This window comes from Notothenia coriiceps, unplaced genomic scaffold, assembly GCF_000735185.1.
Source record: "Notothenia coriiceps isolate Sejong01 unplaced genomic scaffold, NC01 NC01_scaffold00012620, whole genome shotgun sequence".
Lineage (NCBI taxonomy): Eukaryota > Metazoa > Chordata > Actinopteri > Perciformes > Nototheniidae > Notothenia > Notothenia coriiceps.
In genome coordinates this window covers 224,368-240,302 of record NW_011345321.1, presented here as the reverse complement: position 1 = coordinate 240,302, position 15,935 = coordinate 224,368, and the positions used below count along the sequence as shown (strand labels likewise).

At 39.3% G+C, this 15,935-nt stretch overlaps 1 protein-coding gene across 2 annotated transcripts; it reads right to left on the bottom strand.

The window, feature by feature from the left end:
* Window positions 1-2,001: 2,001 nt before the first annotated feature.
* cog3 (component of oligomeric golgi complex 3) lies at window positions 2,002-14,542 on the bottom strand. 2 transcript variants are annotated; one of them, XM_010773531.1, is made up of 23 exons: window positions 14,330-14,542; window positions 13,919-14,065; window positions 13,755-13,816; window positions 13,018-13,183; window positions 11,747-11,821; window positions 10,951-11,043; window positions 10,540-10,665; window positions 10,355-10,435; window positions 10,230-10,273; window positions 10,002-10,128; window positions 8,940-9,031; window positions 8,449-8,588; window positions 7,533-7,693; window positions 6,604-6,703; window positions 6,379-6,497; window positions 6,152-6,241; window positions 5,423-5,543; window positions 5,045-5,133; window positions 4,785-4,919; window positions 4,231-4,306; window positions 3,971-4,098; window positions 3,254-3,352; window positions 2,002-3,085 (listed from the first exon to the last, which is right to left on the bottom strand). In XM_010773531.1, the coding sequence occupies exons 1-23, from the start codon at window positions 14,501-14,503 to the stop codon at window positions 3,056-3,058; spliced, it is 2,475 nt and encodes an 824-aa protein (XP_010771833.1). In that variant the 5' UTR covers window positions 14,504-14,542; the 3' UTR covers window positions 2,002-3,055. The 2 variants fall into 2 exon arrangements, with proteins under 2 accessions (XP_010771833.1, XP_010771832.1); XM_010773530.1 differs by having other exon boundaries at window positions 6,595-6,703; window positions 14,330-14,541.
* Window positions 14,543-15,935: the final 1,393 nt, after the last annotated feature.

Sequence of the window (15,935 nt, the reverse complement as noted above, 5' to 3'; positions counted from 1 at the left end):
TGGCGAAAATAATTCACACTAAATGTATCATCTTTATATCTATAGAAAAATACATTTGAGTTTAGGAAGGTGGAAAGACAGTCTGCTACCAGAACTGTACAAAAGCATTCAATACAATGTTAGGGTCTGAATGTCTTGAGCAACCTGATTAGTTGCCTTGATGTACTGTAGGAATTTGAATCATTAAGGACCTTGAATATTGTGCCTGAATATGTATTTAAATGAGTTTCTCTTTCTGTCTTTGTGGCAGGTTCTCTGCTGCCAGAAGGCACGGAATAGGGACCCGGCGATGCGGAAAGATCAAAGGTCAGGTTCAATCGTCCATTATGTGCTTCCACCATTGGACGCTTTTCAAATGTAATTTCTATGCCCTAAATCTCTGATGTTACATTTTCCTTGACACACCGCAGGTTAAAAGGTGTGGAATATGAAAGGAGCTCAGATCCTCAGACCCCTCAAGCAGGTCACACACACACACACACACACACACACACACACACACACACACACACACACACACACACACACACACACACACACACACACACACACACACACACACACACAATGATGGTTCTTGTTCTAACACTCCATGATATCTTTCACTACATTACAGCAAGCTAACAACAAATATGTGCCCCCCAACACAATATACTCTCAGATGATGCTGTGACCGCCATGATGAAGGTGTTATTCCCTGAAATAGAATATATAGAAATCGAGGATTCTGGAAACACTTTCTCTTTCAATGGACAAAATGCTGGACGGCAGGTATAAATAATGATATCAATGTGGAACGCCTCATTAAGCATAGACGCCTTCACTGATTATTAATGTTGAAATTGGTTCAACAGAGGACGTCACCCCTTGTGAAACACTACAGCAATGGTCAGATATTTATCGTGATTTTTCCTGATGGAACTGGGCATGTGTGGTATCCTTTAACCGGCAATTTACTGGCATGAGATCATACATACTGAGTGTCTGAATGTTTTTACCTTAATCATAATTGAAAGCTATCCATCAGGCAGGCTTGCTATTCTTGTATCTGCTGCCCAATCAGCTGACTGGTGCTGCGTGTTGGTCCTGGAGGACAAATATCCACAGCCTCGCATTCAGGCAGTTTTCACCACTGAAGGGCAGGCAACCTGTTATCACAACAATGGCTGTATTTGGTATGCTTGATTATTGGATATATGTATATAGCCAACATAATTGTGTAAATCACCAGCTATCCATAGGAGCTCATCTGTATTTTTATCAATAGAATTGGCAGAAATGACAACCTGTGTGGTTGAGAGGATTAAACCCTCTGAAAGGCTTATTGCTAACAACCTGCTTCTCTTTCTTAGGGTGAATCTTTCTCCATGGGGAGGCACCTACTGCAGTGACACAGGTGGTTTGAAGAAACATTGGGACTGGCTGGACAAAGAGCAACATGTTCATGCTCCGCCCTACCGGACCCTCGCTCTGACACTGAGCCCTAACCTCAACATCCGCATCCAATCCCAGGAGCACATCTGCATCGCTTTCACCTCGGGGAAGCGGAGAGTACAGCTCAATGTAGGGGCAAAATTGAAGGTAGGTTACCGTGGTATTAATATTCATGGAGAAATACAAAAGCTGAGGAAAAAAGACCAAATTGTCTGACTTTTGGGCTTTACTTTATATTGCTGTCGCAGCTGAATCAAGGCAAAGGGCTAACGCTGCCGGGGCTCGACATGCTCCAGAGGTATCTGCAGCAGAAGAGTGCAGAGATCAACGCCCTGCTCCAGAACATCCAGTCCCTCATCCCCGATCAAAAGACTGTCAGTCCACGGAAGGTCAAGCCCCAGCCAAGCCTCATCTCACAGACGGAAAGACGGCAGCTGCCAATGAAACAGCAACAGTCTGCCAAGAAGACCCCTAAAGCAGACGATGGTCTTTGTGTGAAGTGACTCAAACTGTACTATTCACATCATTTGATTTTTCAAGTGCTTCCAATAAAACCAAAAAACATCATTAACCTTTTTCTTTTTTAATCAGAATATTCATAAATAGTTTAACTGTACACGTCATTTTACATGGGACACACCGAAGTAAATGTCACATTGTTAGAATATTTTTTACTTTTGTTAACTCGTCGAAGACCACCATGAAACACAACCCATAAATCATACAGTACACAGTGCAAAACTGCAAAGGTGCATTCTTTTTGCAAAAATAAAAGCATATTAGTTTTAATCAACCTATGTATAAAAAGGAAAAAGTATAAAACATAAGATTTCATTGTATTTTTTTACATATTTGCAACAGAATAACAAAAACATTCAGGAGAGAAACGTGGAAGAGACGTCCGTAAAGATCAGCTGGGTGGACTCCGCTATGACCAGAGAGGAAACCTGTAGCGTCCTATATCAGACCAGCGACTTCTACTGAATGATACAAAGGCTGTTGCATTTTAAAATAGAGGAATAAAATATTGTGCTGCATTTTTTTTTCTCGTTATCCTTCCAAACCTATTGAGGGAATCCAGGCATCTGAAGCCCCTTTACTGGCCCTTAGCTACCAGGCTGAAGAACAACCCTTTAGTGCCTCCTTTTGTACACTTAAAGTGTCCTTGTCTGAACACTCTCAACACAATTCAACCCCCCCAGCCCTCACATAGTGTGCAAATTGGTTTTATCCAGAACAATTTGGTGTTAAGAGAGATACAACTGAGATCATGAATCCACCCTTGTCAAATAATGGATTTCTCCTACATGAAAACAACCTTAACCACAACACCAGATTTGATTTAAGTTGAGCAAAATCATCAGTACCCAAATAATACCCTCCACTTCCCAGTTATGGACTTCAACAAGAATACCTGAACCTCCACATACTCGTAGCTACTTGAGCCTCCGTCGAAGAATCTTTGGCCTTGTGTAGGTTTTTTTTTTCTTTCAGTTCATCTCTCCCAGTCCAGGTTACAGTCTCTGTTCATGTTGATCGGCAGCGTCACATCAACTGGTCATGGTTGGAGTTGCAACATCCCATAGCTACTGTATCCAGAGGGTGTTTCCAAACTTGGACATTACTTATTCACAGACAGCAGTAGGTTAATCTGAAAGAGAGGCGTGAAAAAAAATGATGTGTTCACCGTGACTTAGCTGGGATACGTTATCTACCGTTTCCCCACTTAAGTTGCTCTCAGCAGTTTGTGGAACTTGCAGCAGTATTATTAAAACTATGTGAGGTGCCCTTGGGCTGTGATAATCCCACAGTGCTGTACCTGCTCCATCGATGGACACGCGATGATTTGAAGGTCTTCTCCGCTGTATTCCTCCTGAAGCGAGGCATGCAGTCTTTGGAATACCTGCTGGATGTTATTCTGTGGAAAGAAGCTATCATATTACTGAGTGCTGGAGGGAAATTAATACTACATTTCCATCTGGCCTATGTCCCCTCACTATCTTGTTTCCATGTCAACGGCAGAATTGTGTTACCCTCTCATTCAGCTTCACCTGGCACCTTGATGAACAGTACACAGGCGGCACAAAGACTTCTCTATTAGAGTTCAATCCCGCTGATCATGTATAGCTAAAGGCACAATCTCAAGTCAGATTTAAACAAAAGGGTCGGTCCAAGAGTAACATCAAGCACCGGATTCTCATCTTTACCTCGACATATAACTGATTGAAAGAGCTCTAACTACAGTTACTAGACTTTGCTGAAATATAAATATTAGTCATGATGATTTCTGATGCTATGAGAGGCTTGTTTACATGTCTGCACATACCAATGCACAACAGACCTATACTATTCAGGTTCATTGGAATAGCCTCTAATTTACATATTTTCAGAAAATGACTTATTAGACCACTGACTCAAGCGCATGGTATTTCTGCTTTGAAACCACCACATGAAACAAAATCAATTTACATATTTTGAGCTGTAACACTTTTAAAGAAACATGCACATGCTACATCTTAGCGTTTCCGCTACCCACCCGGACAGGCTTGAAAAGGATGAACTCTGTGTCTCTATTGGATAAGTACAAGGACATGCTCTGTAAAGTGCTTGGCAGCTTGCTCTTCATCACCCGGTAGGTAGCCATCACTATATCGTTGATCTTTGCTAAAAAGAGGGAAGGAAAAAAGAGGTATGAGGAAAAGCAGAAAAAACATTGACATGCCCTCTAGCATGCGCTTTACACGTTTTGATGAATTACAGTATGATGCCAGTGGCATTCCCTGAGACAAATCTTACCTGGCTGTGCCCAAGGTTGCTGAGACAGACTGTACGTGGGACCACCTTGGATGGCCATCGTTTTCAGAGCTGCGACCTGAGTGCACACACAGCCAAAACATAACATTACTATTTGAAAAGACTTCATTTGAACTGGTGCTGCTATAAGCTATACAAACAAGCACAACAAGCTGGGATTCCATTCTGGCAACTTCAACTCAGTTTTGAATTTGACAGAGCTGTATTTACTTAAATAATAATAGATAAGAGTGGGTGGAAGCAATAAAGCAACCAATAATTGCAGCGCAAATACTGCATAGAAAGATAATAAATTATAGAAAACACATGCATATTTACACACAGTAATAACTAGCATTATAATTAAATATCCTGGATCAAAAGCAGCAATTTTGTCTCGAGTTTGCAAGAACGCTATGAGACCTTCAGTGAAGAGTAAATGGGAATTTTCCTTTTTTCAAAAAAAGGTTTTTAAAGGTGAAAACTAATGCGTGAAGGTCAGGATGAGCTTTGGCTGCCTGAGGCTAAATCTGCCTTCTAAGTGCTCCAACTGTTACCTTGGTAAGGAACTCTTCAAGGTTCCCCACAAAGATCTGAGTCTGCTGCTGGATGAACTGCTCACAGCTGAACTTCAGGTGTCGGTCCACATCCTTCTTGGAGTCAATGTAGTGCTCCTTTATCTCTGGCGTTCCCTGAAGGCCACACAGACGGAGGCGTTAGCACTGTCAAGCGGAGAATCCCTAAGGCACGGTGCTATCAAAGTACATTAAGTGTATGGTAGGTTAAATAAAATGGAAGAAAAAAATAAAAACACTACCTCCAGCAGGAATTCAAGTATGGCGTTGTGACTGTTAAGTCTGAAGAATTTGGGAACAGCCTTAGGGTTGAGGATTTTGAAGGCAGCATCTTCACACAAAGCAAAGAGATTAAATCAGGGCTGGTGTAGCATTAGAGTGCCCTCTAGTGCTCCAAATCTAATATGACCTTGACTGAGATGAGGGTGATACGAGGAGCGGATGTGCCCTGTGAGCCGTCGGTTAATGTTCATTATGGTGTTGGATTGCACTGTACTTTCCACATTAATTGTTGCCACTGGTGCATGTGATAGGCACAAGTTGCTTAATGAGCATGAGAATGTAATGACTAGCTTTATGGAGCTGAACACTAATGTTCCCGCAATCTTTAATTATCTTACCTCGCGTTTTCTTCAGGTCCAGTGAGATTTCCTTGATGGCAAAATCGGTGTGAAACGGGGCAATCTGTTCACGCACTATCAGCAGGTGCTTGATCAGGAAAAGTTGCCCATCTATTTGCGTCTACAGAAAGTGATAGCACAGTGTTAAATCCACACTGCAGGCTGCCAACACAAAAAGGGCATCTGCCGACTATCCAAGCTACACAGAGAAACAAAAAGCACCATCTCAGAGACGATGAGGGAATATGTCTAATGATAACCATAGCTAGGAAGGGACATATCACTGTGATGGATCAGGCAGCTGAAGCATTCATTGGTCAGTTAAAACATTGGAGTAAGACATCATCAACATGGGGTAGGAAAACATCCTCTGAGATTGATGTTGCCGCTTTAATTTGAAGTGTTAGGTTGAAACGGGCCAGTTAGCACAGAGAGACAGCAAATGTGAAGGTGAGAGAAATCTATAAATAAAAGATGGTCTGCTGAATACTCTGTAGAGCATAATAAAGCACCCATTAAAATAAACTTTAAATGACATCCCAGCTGCTTTAGTTAAGGAGTCTGCAGCCAGAAGGAATTTTAATAACAGAGCACATTTTATCTTAAGAGATCGTATTCATTTCAACGTCAAAAGAAAAGCACATTTCTAGCTATTTTTAGAATAATAACAATCTGAAAAGTTCAGTAAAAATGCAAAACCACACTGTACTCTTAAGAATGTGTGCCAACCTTGTTTTTAAGGATGATATCTGAAGCTTTAAGCAGCGACTGGATGCAGGCAGATAAGGCTTCTTGAGATAAACCCTGGAAGACTGCTCTCTGGAAAAAGACCAATCACAGACAAGAAACTCAGGAATAAGAAATTACAAACATCAGAAAAAATATATACCAAAAATCCTGCCATATTTTAGGATAGAACACTTTAAATCAGTAACGAAAAAAGAAAGATGACTCACATCTATACATCTGTAGAGCTTGGACAGACAGACCAGCGTCCGCCTGACAGTGGGGTACCACATGCCGTGCAGATCAGCAGGAGAGATAGATGACTGCAGGCGCGATGCTTCGACATTCCCTGCATTCATGGAACAAAAGGATGAAGTGCAGGCAACAATAACACCAATTGTTGTAGAATGTTTAAGAAGCCAGGGTCACAGTCTGAAAAAACGGACCAGCATTACTGTTTCTTCTGCCATCAGGACTCTCGAGCTGAACATCAGAAAACATGGCCTCTTGTGACATCTGCTTCATCTGCTCTTCCTTCAAGCTCTGAGCTATTCTCTATTGGGTGACAGAAAGGGAAAAACATGATTTTAAAAAGATAAAAAGTTTTAGATTCTTCCTTTTCTATCAACAAGTTTTAAAGAATAAGTTAACAAAAAAACTATTCTAGCAGCAGAAACAATGATTTGGAAACATAGAAAGCCAGATAAACAACTGAAGAAGTATCAAGGGAATCCTGGACGTTTCAAATATGGAAAAGTGTCCCGATGTAAGACATAATTAAGAGATGTTAAATATGGGTATGAAAGATATTAAATAACAAGTACAGATATTCACAAGACTAAAGACTTTTCGAGGCCCTTCATCTGCACAATCATTTGGGAAAACATGTTGTTGTTGGTAAAGCTTTTTCCTTTCTTGACATACATCGAGTAAAATAAAACGTTGCCATGACAACAATGACAGAAATATTTGCATATTTATTTATATGTGCAGACATTCCCAAGCCTTGTAAAGCTCACATTTACAGTGAATTCAACTTAAAACATTTAGCCAATAATAATAATAATACATTAAATGTATATAGCACTTTTCCTGGTGCTCAAAGTGCTTACAATGCAACAAGGAATACAAATTAAAATAATCTTAGGCTCTGGGAACTTTTCACAGGCATTATTCCCTGATTTTCGCATTTCATAAACAACACGATCAACCCAAAAATACTGCATATATTAACAATTAATTAAAATATTTAGAAGTCGCAGCCATAATTAAATCCATGCTGCGTTAAGCCGGTGGAGTATAAGCGAAACTGATTCAAATTAATGGAGGTTTTGTTTCTAAAGATTCTACAAAACAACATCCCTTCAAAGCGCAACAGACTCACCTCCATCATCTCCAGTTTGTCGGGGTAGGCCAGATCCCCCGGAGCCGGGTTGTAGCCGGTGATATCAGTCTGGATATAAATGTGAGTCCGGTACACCAGCCTCTCCTGGACATCCTCCAGCATCTGCTTCACTAATCCATCAAAGGATCCCAGCTGAGAGGCTACATAAAAGAGGTGACAGGTCACTTTAATACACCCACTTTAATATCACTACAAATGTGTCTTTTAGTCCTTTAACACATCAGATTAAAGTTATACGAGGGTCTGTGATGTGATGGGAAATCAGAAAGCAAGGTACTGCACCAGGAAGTCTTTGTTTTAAAAAAGAAAGTAGAAGAGTGTTTACTTTCACTGGAGTTTGTGTTCGCTACGGCTCTGAAGTCTCTACATTAAATATTTAAGTACTGAAAGCAGCCGGCTAATTTAGCCAAGACCAAAGACTGGAAACTGAGGAAAAAGCTAACCTGGCACAATATCAGCCTATTAGGGCCTCGAAAGCTTACTTATTAAAAGTGTGTATCACAGGGACTCTGGTTACAGTGCTACCATACAGACACAACCTCCCAGATTTGATTAGGACCCTGGGACATTTGTTGAGTCATAAACCTCTCTCTCTCTCTCTCCTTCATTTCTAAAAGTGAGCACTGTGTTCTGTCAAAAAAAAGAAAAAAACGCCCAAGAAATTCATCTTGTAAAAACGTGTGTAATCCATCAAGCACTTTAATGTTTGCACACATTTTACATAAGGACGATTCCAGGGGAAAAAATCATTTTATTAAAAAGTTGAGATTTCCCAAACTTTTCTTCGCTAATATTTCAGTCCAGACTCCAGCCGAGCTCTTTCCCTGTAACGCAGCAATTACCTCCCCTGTGTGACAAGTGAGAAGCTTTGAGGAGAACAAAAGCTCTGACCTACCGTTGTTATGAACATGGTCTTCAAGCATCTCATTCTTGAGGATACTGCAGAGCTCAGACAGTGTTTCCAGGTGGATGATGTGGATGATGAGAGGCCGCAGGACATCATACAGGGACAGACATAACTTCTCCAGCAGCTCGCTGTCAGACATTAAACAACATGTAATTGCTTTGTACAGCTGAGAGGAGTCTAAAATTACACTTCCTGCTCATTTCATGCTCAGACTTTCTCTTCCAAGTTAAGGAATAAAGAAATAATTATGCAAACTGTTAAATCGTTTACCCATAAATGGAAATACAGATCGTACAACCATGCTGTGTAAATTGTTATTCAAGCGCTTATCATATCAAGCCAAACTTGAAATGGCGTTCACACATTTTGAATTGTCACGCCTTAAACAAACAAGTCCTGCCTGCATGCGTAATGCAAAACAATGGCTCCCTCTGTGTGTGTTCACTTCTCACGGACCCAAAGAGGCGGGAGGTACTCACTCCAGTGCAGGTGTAGGCTTAGAGAAGAACTCGTTGTACAGTTGGTGTTCGTCCTGGCAGACGTGAACCATAAAGGCACAGCCACTGCGAACCTGTACAAACACACAAAATGATCGCTTACTGCAGTGACTCCCGATACTGCGGCTCCACTTCAAACAAGCAAGAGAGATCCTATCACATAAATAATGCAAGCTCACATTACAGCAATGATTAACAAGATGCATAACCTTTCAAGTTTCATCAAAAGGAATATCCCGGACAGGTCGTGCCGCTATTATGACGTTCGTTGTATGAAATTCTGACCTTTAAAATGATAGCATCCCCATCAAGCCAATTAGTGAAAAGTTTTAAATGCCACAGCAGCGTCAAAACACATACGTCTGCTGCCAAAATGATCTTTGAAGCATGAGTTACAATTCAAATATTGAATCTCAAACTACAGAAGTGTGCTTACTAGAGGTCAGTTACATGTTTGAACAGTTAAGGAACTGCCACTGCTTTATAGATGAGGTATTACAGAGTATATAAACAACACTCAAATTCAACAAATTAGGAGTAAGCTTTGGGTGCCTGCTAGGGCTGCTCAATTAATCGTATTTTAATCGCAATTACGATTATGGCTTGCAACGATTACGAAAACAACGTAATCTAAATAAAACGATTTTTTTTTAATTATTATTATTACTTTTTTTTAAAGATTTTTTTTTTTTGGTTTTTCAGTTGAATTATACTTAAAGATCAGGGTAATCAACTGTTAAAAACATAATGTTCAACATTTTTTTCTCCAATAAATGGATGTTTTCAAAGTCAATGAATAATCGCATTTAATAAATCTCAATTACAATTATTGACCCAAATAATCGAGATTAAGATTTTTGCCATAATGGAGCAGCCCTAGTGCCAGCTGTTCACAATCTAATGTATCATGTGCACAGCTATACATGCACCACACAATCCAAGAAAACCTTCCTGAGGGAGCATAGTGTGCCTTTTTTTGCAAGCTCAAATGTTACCTTCATATATCATAAAGACCAGTCGCGCTTTGAACCAGTCATGCCTTACCAGAGCGCAGTGGTCTTTGCTGTTTTGCTTGGTCAGGTCAGTAATGGTGGATGTAATGCTGGGACTGAGGAGCAGGTCTCTCTGGTCCAGGTAGCACTGGTGGATTTCATCTAGGAGCTGATGGTATCTGTCCACATCAATATAAGGAAAGATGGGTTGATTTGGCACCAAAAACAAATATACAACAGGAATAATGCCCGTTTATTCTGGAGAGACGCTACCACTCACTCTGGGATCTTCTCTGCTCGTTGTTCTATCTGTTCAATCAGTGACTGAAAGAAGAAAAAAGCATCAATCGATATTTTATTACAGAAAAGATGATATGTGTAAGTTCAGTGGATAAAACAACTTACCCTGACTTTTGGTGCAGCTGCTCTATACCTAACATAGTAAAGAGTAAAGGCACTGTCTGCGTTGGTCAAGCCCATTGAGTCCTGGGGGAGAGAAATATAATATCAAGTGTTGGCATTAGACTATGCACTTATGGTATGAATGCCTCTACATATTATTTTTGACTTTGTAGGAGAAGGAAACGTACCCTTTTGGTTAACTGGCTTGTGAGATTTTGCATAGTGTTAACAATGTGGATCTTCATGAAGTGCATAGCTTTAGAAAGACATCGTTTAAACTTGGCCAAATAAACCGGATAGTCCTTGAAGTTGGGCTGCATGAACAGAGATAAACAACTGTTAGACGGCTGTTATTGTGATCGCATACCGTAGACTGCGATGCATGAGTCATATAGTTATGCTAAGTAAACAATGTGTGAATCAGTGACTTGATTTACATTTCCCACTTGTATAAATAATGCATTTAACTACACAGAAGGCATCTGAAAAAATAATTACTGCACTTTTTTAAGAACATATATTTAGTAGCTGATTATTACATTGCTGGTATTTAAATGAGATTTGTAAAAGCAGAATAGGAATGTTGTCAAGCTACTTACATTTGAAGAAACGTATTCAATGCAGTCATCCAATTTGGACAGCATTGGTATAAAGCCTTCACTATTTACAGACAATGTTGGTGAGTTCAGTTTCTGCAAAAAGACAAAGAAATATCAAGTTTTAACGTAATTACAAACAGTTACAATTATAAACTTCAACAACTATAATCAAAATGTGTTATTTCATGGGGTTTTAAGCTCAAGCCAAAGTATTTATAAAGTAATTAAACATTTTAGAAAAAATAACATAAGATATGTAGCTGACATCCAGAAAAAAAATTTAATGTGGGGAAACTAGGGATGCATACCGGTATCCGGTATTACCAAAATACCGGTTACTGGTGGCGAAATCAGATCCGGTTTCGATACTTAAAAAAACAAAACAGATGTGCTATTCACGCGGCACACCTGATGGCGGGTGTTATAAAAGATATTCCATAATCGGTTTTCTTCATATTTTTTATGTATTTTTCATTGTTTGTTCAGTACTAAAAGGTCCAAGAAGTCCCACAATTGAATTTAATATTAATTTGACATGTTAACTATATCGTAAAGCGCTTCAAGGGAGTAATTGTGGAATGATACATTTTCAAAGTATCACGATATGTATCGGTTGAGTATCGGTATCGTAAAAAAGTCAACGATATGCATCCCTAGGGGAAACAACTGCTGATCTTTAATAATAATAATTTGGTTAACATGTAATCATTACTTGTTATGTACATCATCTACAATGCATACATGTTTTTACCAAATGTTACACAATGTCAAATAAAAAACACAAAAAGCAGCATACCCTGTTTATGTTTTCTAACTCATTAAAGTATGAGAGTTTCTGCTGTATGCTTTCCGCCAGGTCGACAAGTTCTGACTGCAAAGAGAGAAAACAACCAACCACAGTTTACACAAAACAAAATGACAGTTTAATTGCAGCTCAGTTCAAGCTCTTCCAGTGGTCCAATTGACATACATTTGTGAACATAAGCAGCTGTTTGCGGGAAGAAAAAGAAACGGAATACTGCAGCTCCGATAAGAAATGAAATAAGCTGCAGAAAGAATGAGCAGCTGAGGTTTTTGGAGCTGTAGAATGCTCGCCAGCTATCTTATATTCAGACAAGCTTACAACTATGTCAGGCTGTCTGAACCAGATAGTGTACTGCATGCCTGGGTCATCTCCAATGACCACTTTGAGTGTTATCAGTCGTTTTCACATGATTGCGAACGGCTCCAATCATTGAGAAAGCTAATTCTGAAGTTTCTTGGTTTGGAGTGATTTTATGTTTTCAAATAATATGCTGCTATGATATGATGCTATGGACAATCTTGCACTAATGAACATTCGCAAAGATATTGAAGTGACTGTTATTTTGTAAATATTGATTGTTGTGTTTTTACCTTAAAAGGTAGGGTAGGTAAGAATGGAGAAACCAGCTTGAGTGCGCTAGAATTTGAAAATACGCAGCCGGAAAAAATCTGCCCCTTCCTTCAGACTTCCTTACAGAGCCCCTCCTCCAACACACAGGAACGCACACATGACCAATGAGGGCACGAGATAAGTTTGTGCACAGATGGAAAGCTGACAGGCAGGTAGGCCATCCAGTTATTTTAGCCGGGCCGGTGAAAATAATTGGTCGTGCTTTTTACAGCGCCACGGCTTCCACAGATGACATTTGTTTATGTATTTTTTGTCAAAGCATTTAATATATTCATTGCTATTGGGATGTTAAGAGCATTCCATGGAATATAACAAAAAGTGTTTCTGAAGTGAATTACCTACCCTACCTTTAATGTGTGCATATGTATAAATGTGTCTGTTGATTGTGTATATATAGGATATACATATTGTTATATATATTTGTATTTTTGTATTCAGGATTCTGGGAAACGGTATTTCGATCTCTCTGTCTGTACACACAAACGGAAAGATTGATAATAAAGTTGACTTTGACTAAATACCCAGCATATGCTGTATTTCAGGAAAAATACATTCAGTGAAATTAGAATTGAAACATATTCAATCTTTTAGGAATCTGCTGTGTGGCTTTTAGAGAGCAGCGTGCAGCTCACCTGCTCTTTCAGGAGCTGTTCACAGGCTTCGTGCAGGGTCCCAGTCTTATTGGACACAAACAGATACTGTTTCTGAAGAGAGTCCAAGTGCTCCAGGGCGGCACACACATCTTTCAGAATAGCATCGCATTGTTCCTGGTAGCAGTTTAGATCATCTCTTGTTTTCCTGAAGGTGAAGCAGAATTATTATTGTTGTGCTTACAAATAGAAAACAATGATGAAGTGAGGCATGCTTCTTGTTTGCAAAGCATTTAGATAAAAGTATTAACAGAAAAGTTGATGTACTGTTGTTGAAAGTGTTTCACTAGCTGTCAAAGGCAAAATAGTGGCTTTGTTGTCAACAATGTAAGTGTGGCCGGTAATGCAGAGTAAGAGTGTAACTAATAGGGCAGCTTAGTAGCAGATTATTTATGGATTTTGTTAATTTGATCGTAATCTGATGCCCTGAGATTTGACCCACCTCATGCAACTTTCTTAAAACAAAATGAATATCTCTGTAGTATTGTTGTCACTGAATTATGTCAAGCTAGCCTTTGCGGCATTCCAATGTAGAGCATTGAGTTGGCTTGACATGAAATACTTATATTAATAGTAAAGAACACAGTTTTGCCTTGTGCAAGTGAGTTGGTTCTGCATAATCCTTTCAAGAAGTGTGTTGTTAAGACAGTCCTCCCCTAAACACATGTACAGTAAATACATTCAGAACACTGTAGAAAGGGTAAAGCACTTGTATTCACCTGTATTTTGCGTTCTCATCCTGGTCCATGTTTGCCTGTAACTTGGCAAACCAAGAAAAGAACTGCAACACACAAATTGGCACTGTATTAACAACATGTATCTTACTGTGATAGTGTATGTCTGACTCTCTACAGTAGTGCTTCCAGCTGGCAATGACAGTCACCTGTTGTGCAGTGTCTATCCTGTCATTCTCCATGTCCAGCATCTGGAAACCCTTGAGCAGGACGTCCTCTGTTGACTGGGGAATAGTCGCTGTGAAGGGGGACTGCAAGGACCGCGACGAGAGGCTGCACAAATCCTCGATGGGAAGCTGCAAACAAAGCAAAGCTCTCTGTTTTTAAACCTGCCTCCTCATGAAGCTAGCTGGCTGGCTTGACGTGGCGGAGTAAGCATGCTAGTTAGCCCACAAGCTAACATCCCGTGATATATGAAGGGTAACATCATGTTTACATGGCACATAGCTGAGCTAAATCCACAAAGAGGTAACTTCTGGTGTCATTTAACCTCACTGACTTTAAGAAAGTAAGTTAGCAACCTCTGTTAGCATGCTAGCTGGCTCAGGAGTCACACTTACCTCTGCCGGGACAGAGAGCGTTTCTGCGGCGGCTCGGATCTCCAGGACAGCGTCCATTTGTTTCTCCGTGAGGGGAGCCATGGCATCGGTCCGTCGATCCCATAGTGACAGTTTCTCCCGGGTGTCTTTTTCTGTTAAGTCCAAGAGGGACTGATCTGTGGACGCCATCGTCATTTCGAACAGCAACAACGTCAGCAGCAGCGAGCAGGCACTTCCTGTTCCGGGAGGGGGCGGAGCTTGGTAAGGTGCCCGATGTCATGCAGCTACTGGGAATTTAATATCGTCTCAAAACTATAGATCGAGCTTGTATGATTCTTTTGAACAATTCTTTAGCTAAATATTGTATTCGTAAAAAGACATGGCTTAAAACACAACCCCCTTTAATAGATTTAACGCGTTTGGGACTCACTTTTAATATTAGGTATGATGTTATTAGAAGACAAAAGTGTGTGTCAAAAAAACTGGAATAAAAAAATCTACTAATATAGTCATTTACATTTTCCACTTTCAATATGTAACATATTTTAACAAACAAAAGTATTTCTCATAAATACAGAATATTTTGTCATTTTCCAAATGTGTAGCCTACACCTTGTACTGTTGTTTTTTCTGGAGAATTTTTCCAAAAATAATTGATTTATCTATTCATATTATTTTTATACTATAAAATGTATTTACTGCAACTTTTATCATGACTAACTCAAACATATATGCTAAATGTAGTAATACTGTTAAATCCTCTCAAAAAAATTGAAAAAGTACTGTGCCTTTCTTCACGTTTATGCATAAGCATAACATGTTTATTTTTAATGCTAGGATATACATATATATGTGTTTGTTTTATTTTATTTCATTTTCTCTTGATATTTGCATGTGTTTTGTTGTGTCTATTGTTTTCTTTTGTTCTGTAAGTATTTTAACTGTTAAAAGTGTGTTGTATTACAACATTCAAATCAAATAAGTCACTTTATAATAAACTGTCCATAAATGAAATAATGTAGCAGGGTTATATTTTAATACATTAATAAAAGATAGATAAACGATGAAAAATGCTTGTTGTAGTATTATTTAATAATTATTTATTAAAACTCCATATAAGTATCTTAATAAGTGATTCACTTCACATTAGTCTTATTCCTGACCAAGAAGTAATTTTATCTTCAGTTCCCTTGAGTGTATATGCCTCATATCTCACTAAATGACATTAAATGTTGCATCATTCAATCTTTATGTTTTGCACCGAGGACCTCAATCCAGTTCCTCTACTGTACTGCACTGTATCTATTATATGTGTGTATCTTATCTGAAGCCCACTATATCATGATTACAAAGCTACAGTAACACCACAAGACAAATAGACCAATGTGATAGATGGAATTTCTGGGCGGGAGAGATATGGCCTCTAGCCCAATAATTTATCAAAGAAATTACAAATCCAGCAGGTGGAGCCCTGTGGCTCATTTTTAATACTTAAAATCAGTTCTTTCTCATTACATCTGCAAATTGTTTTCTTTTCTTAAAGTACTAATTTAGTTTAAAGCACTTGATCAGACTTATCCTAAGTGTTGCAATCACACAAGCAAGGACACGTTTTCTTACCTCAGAC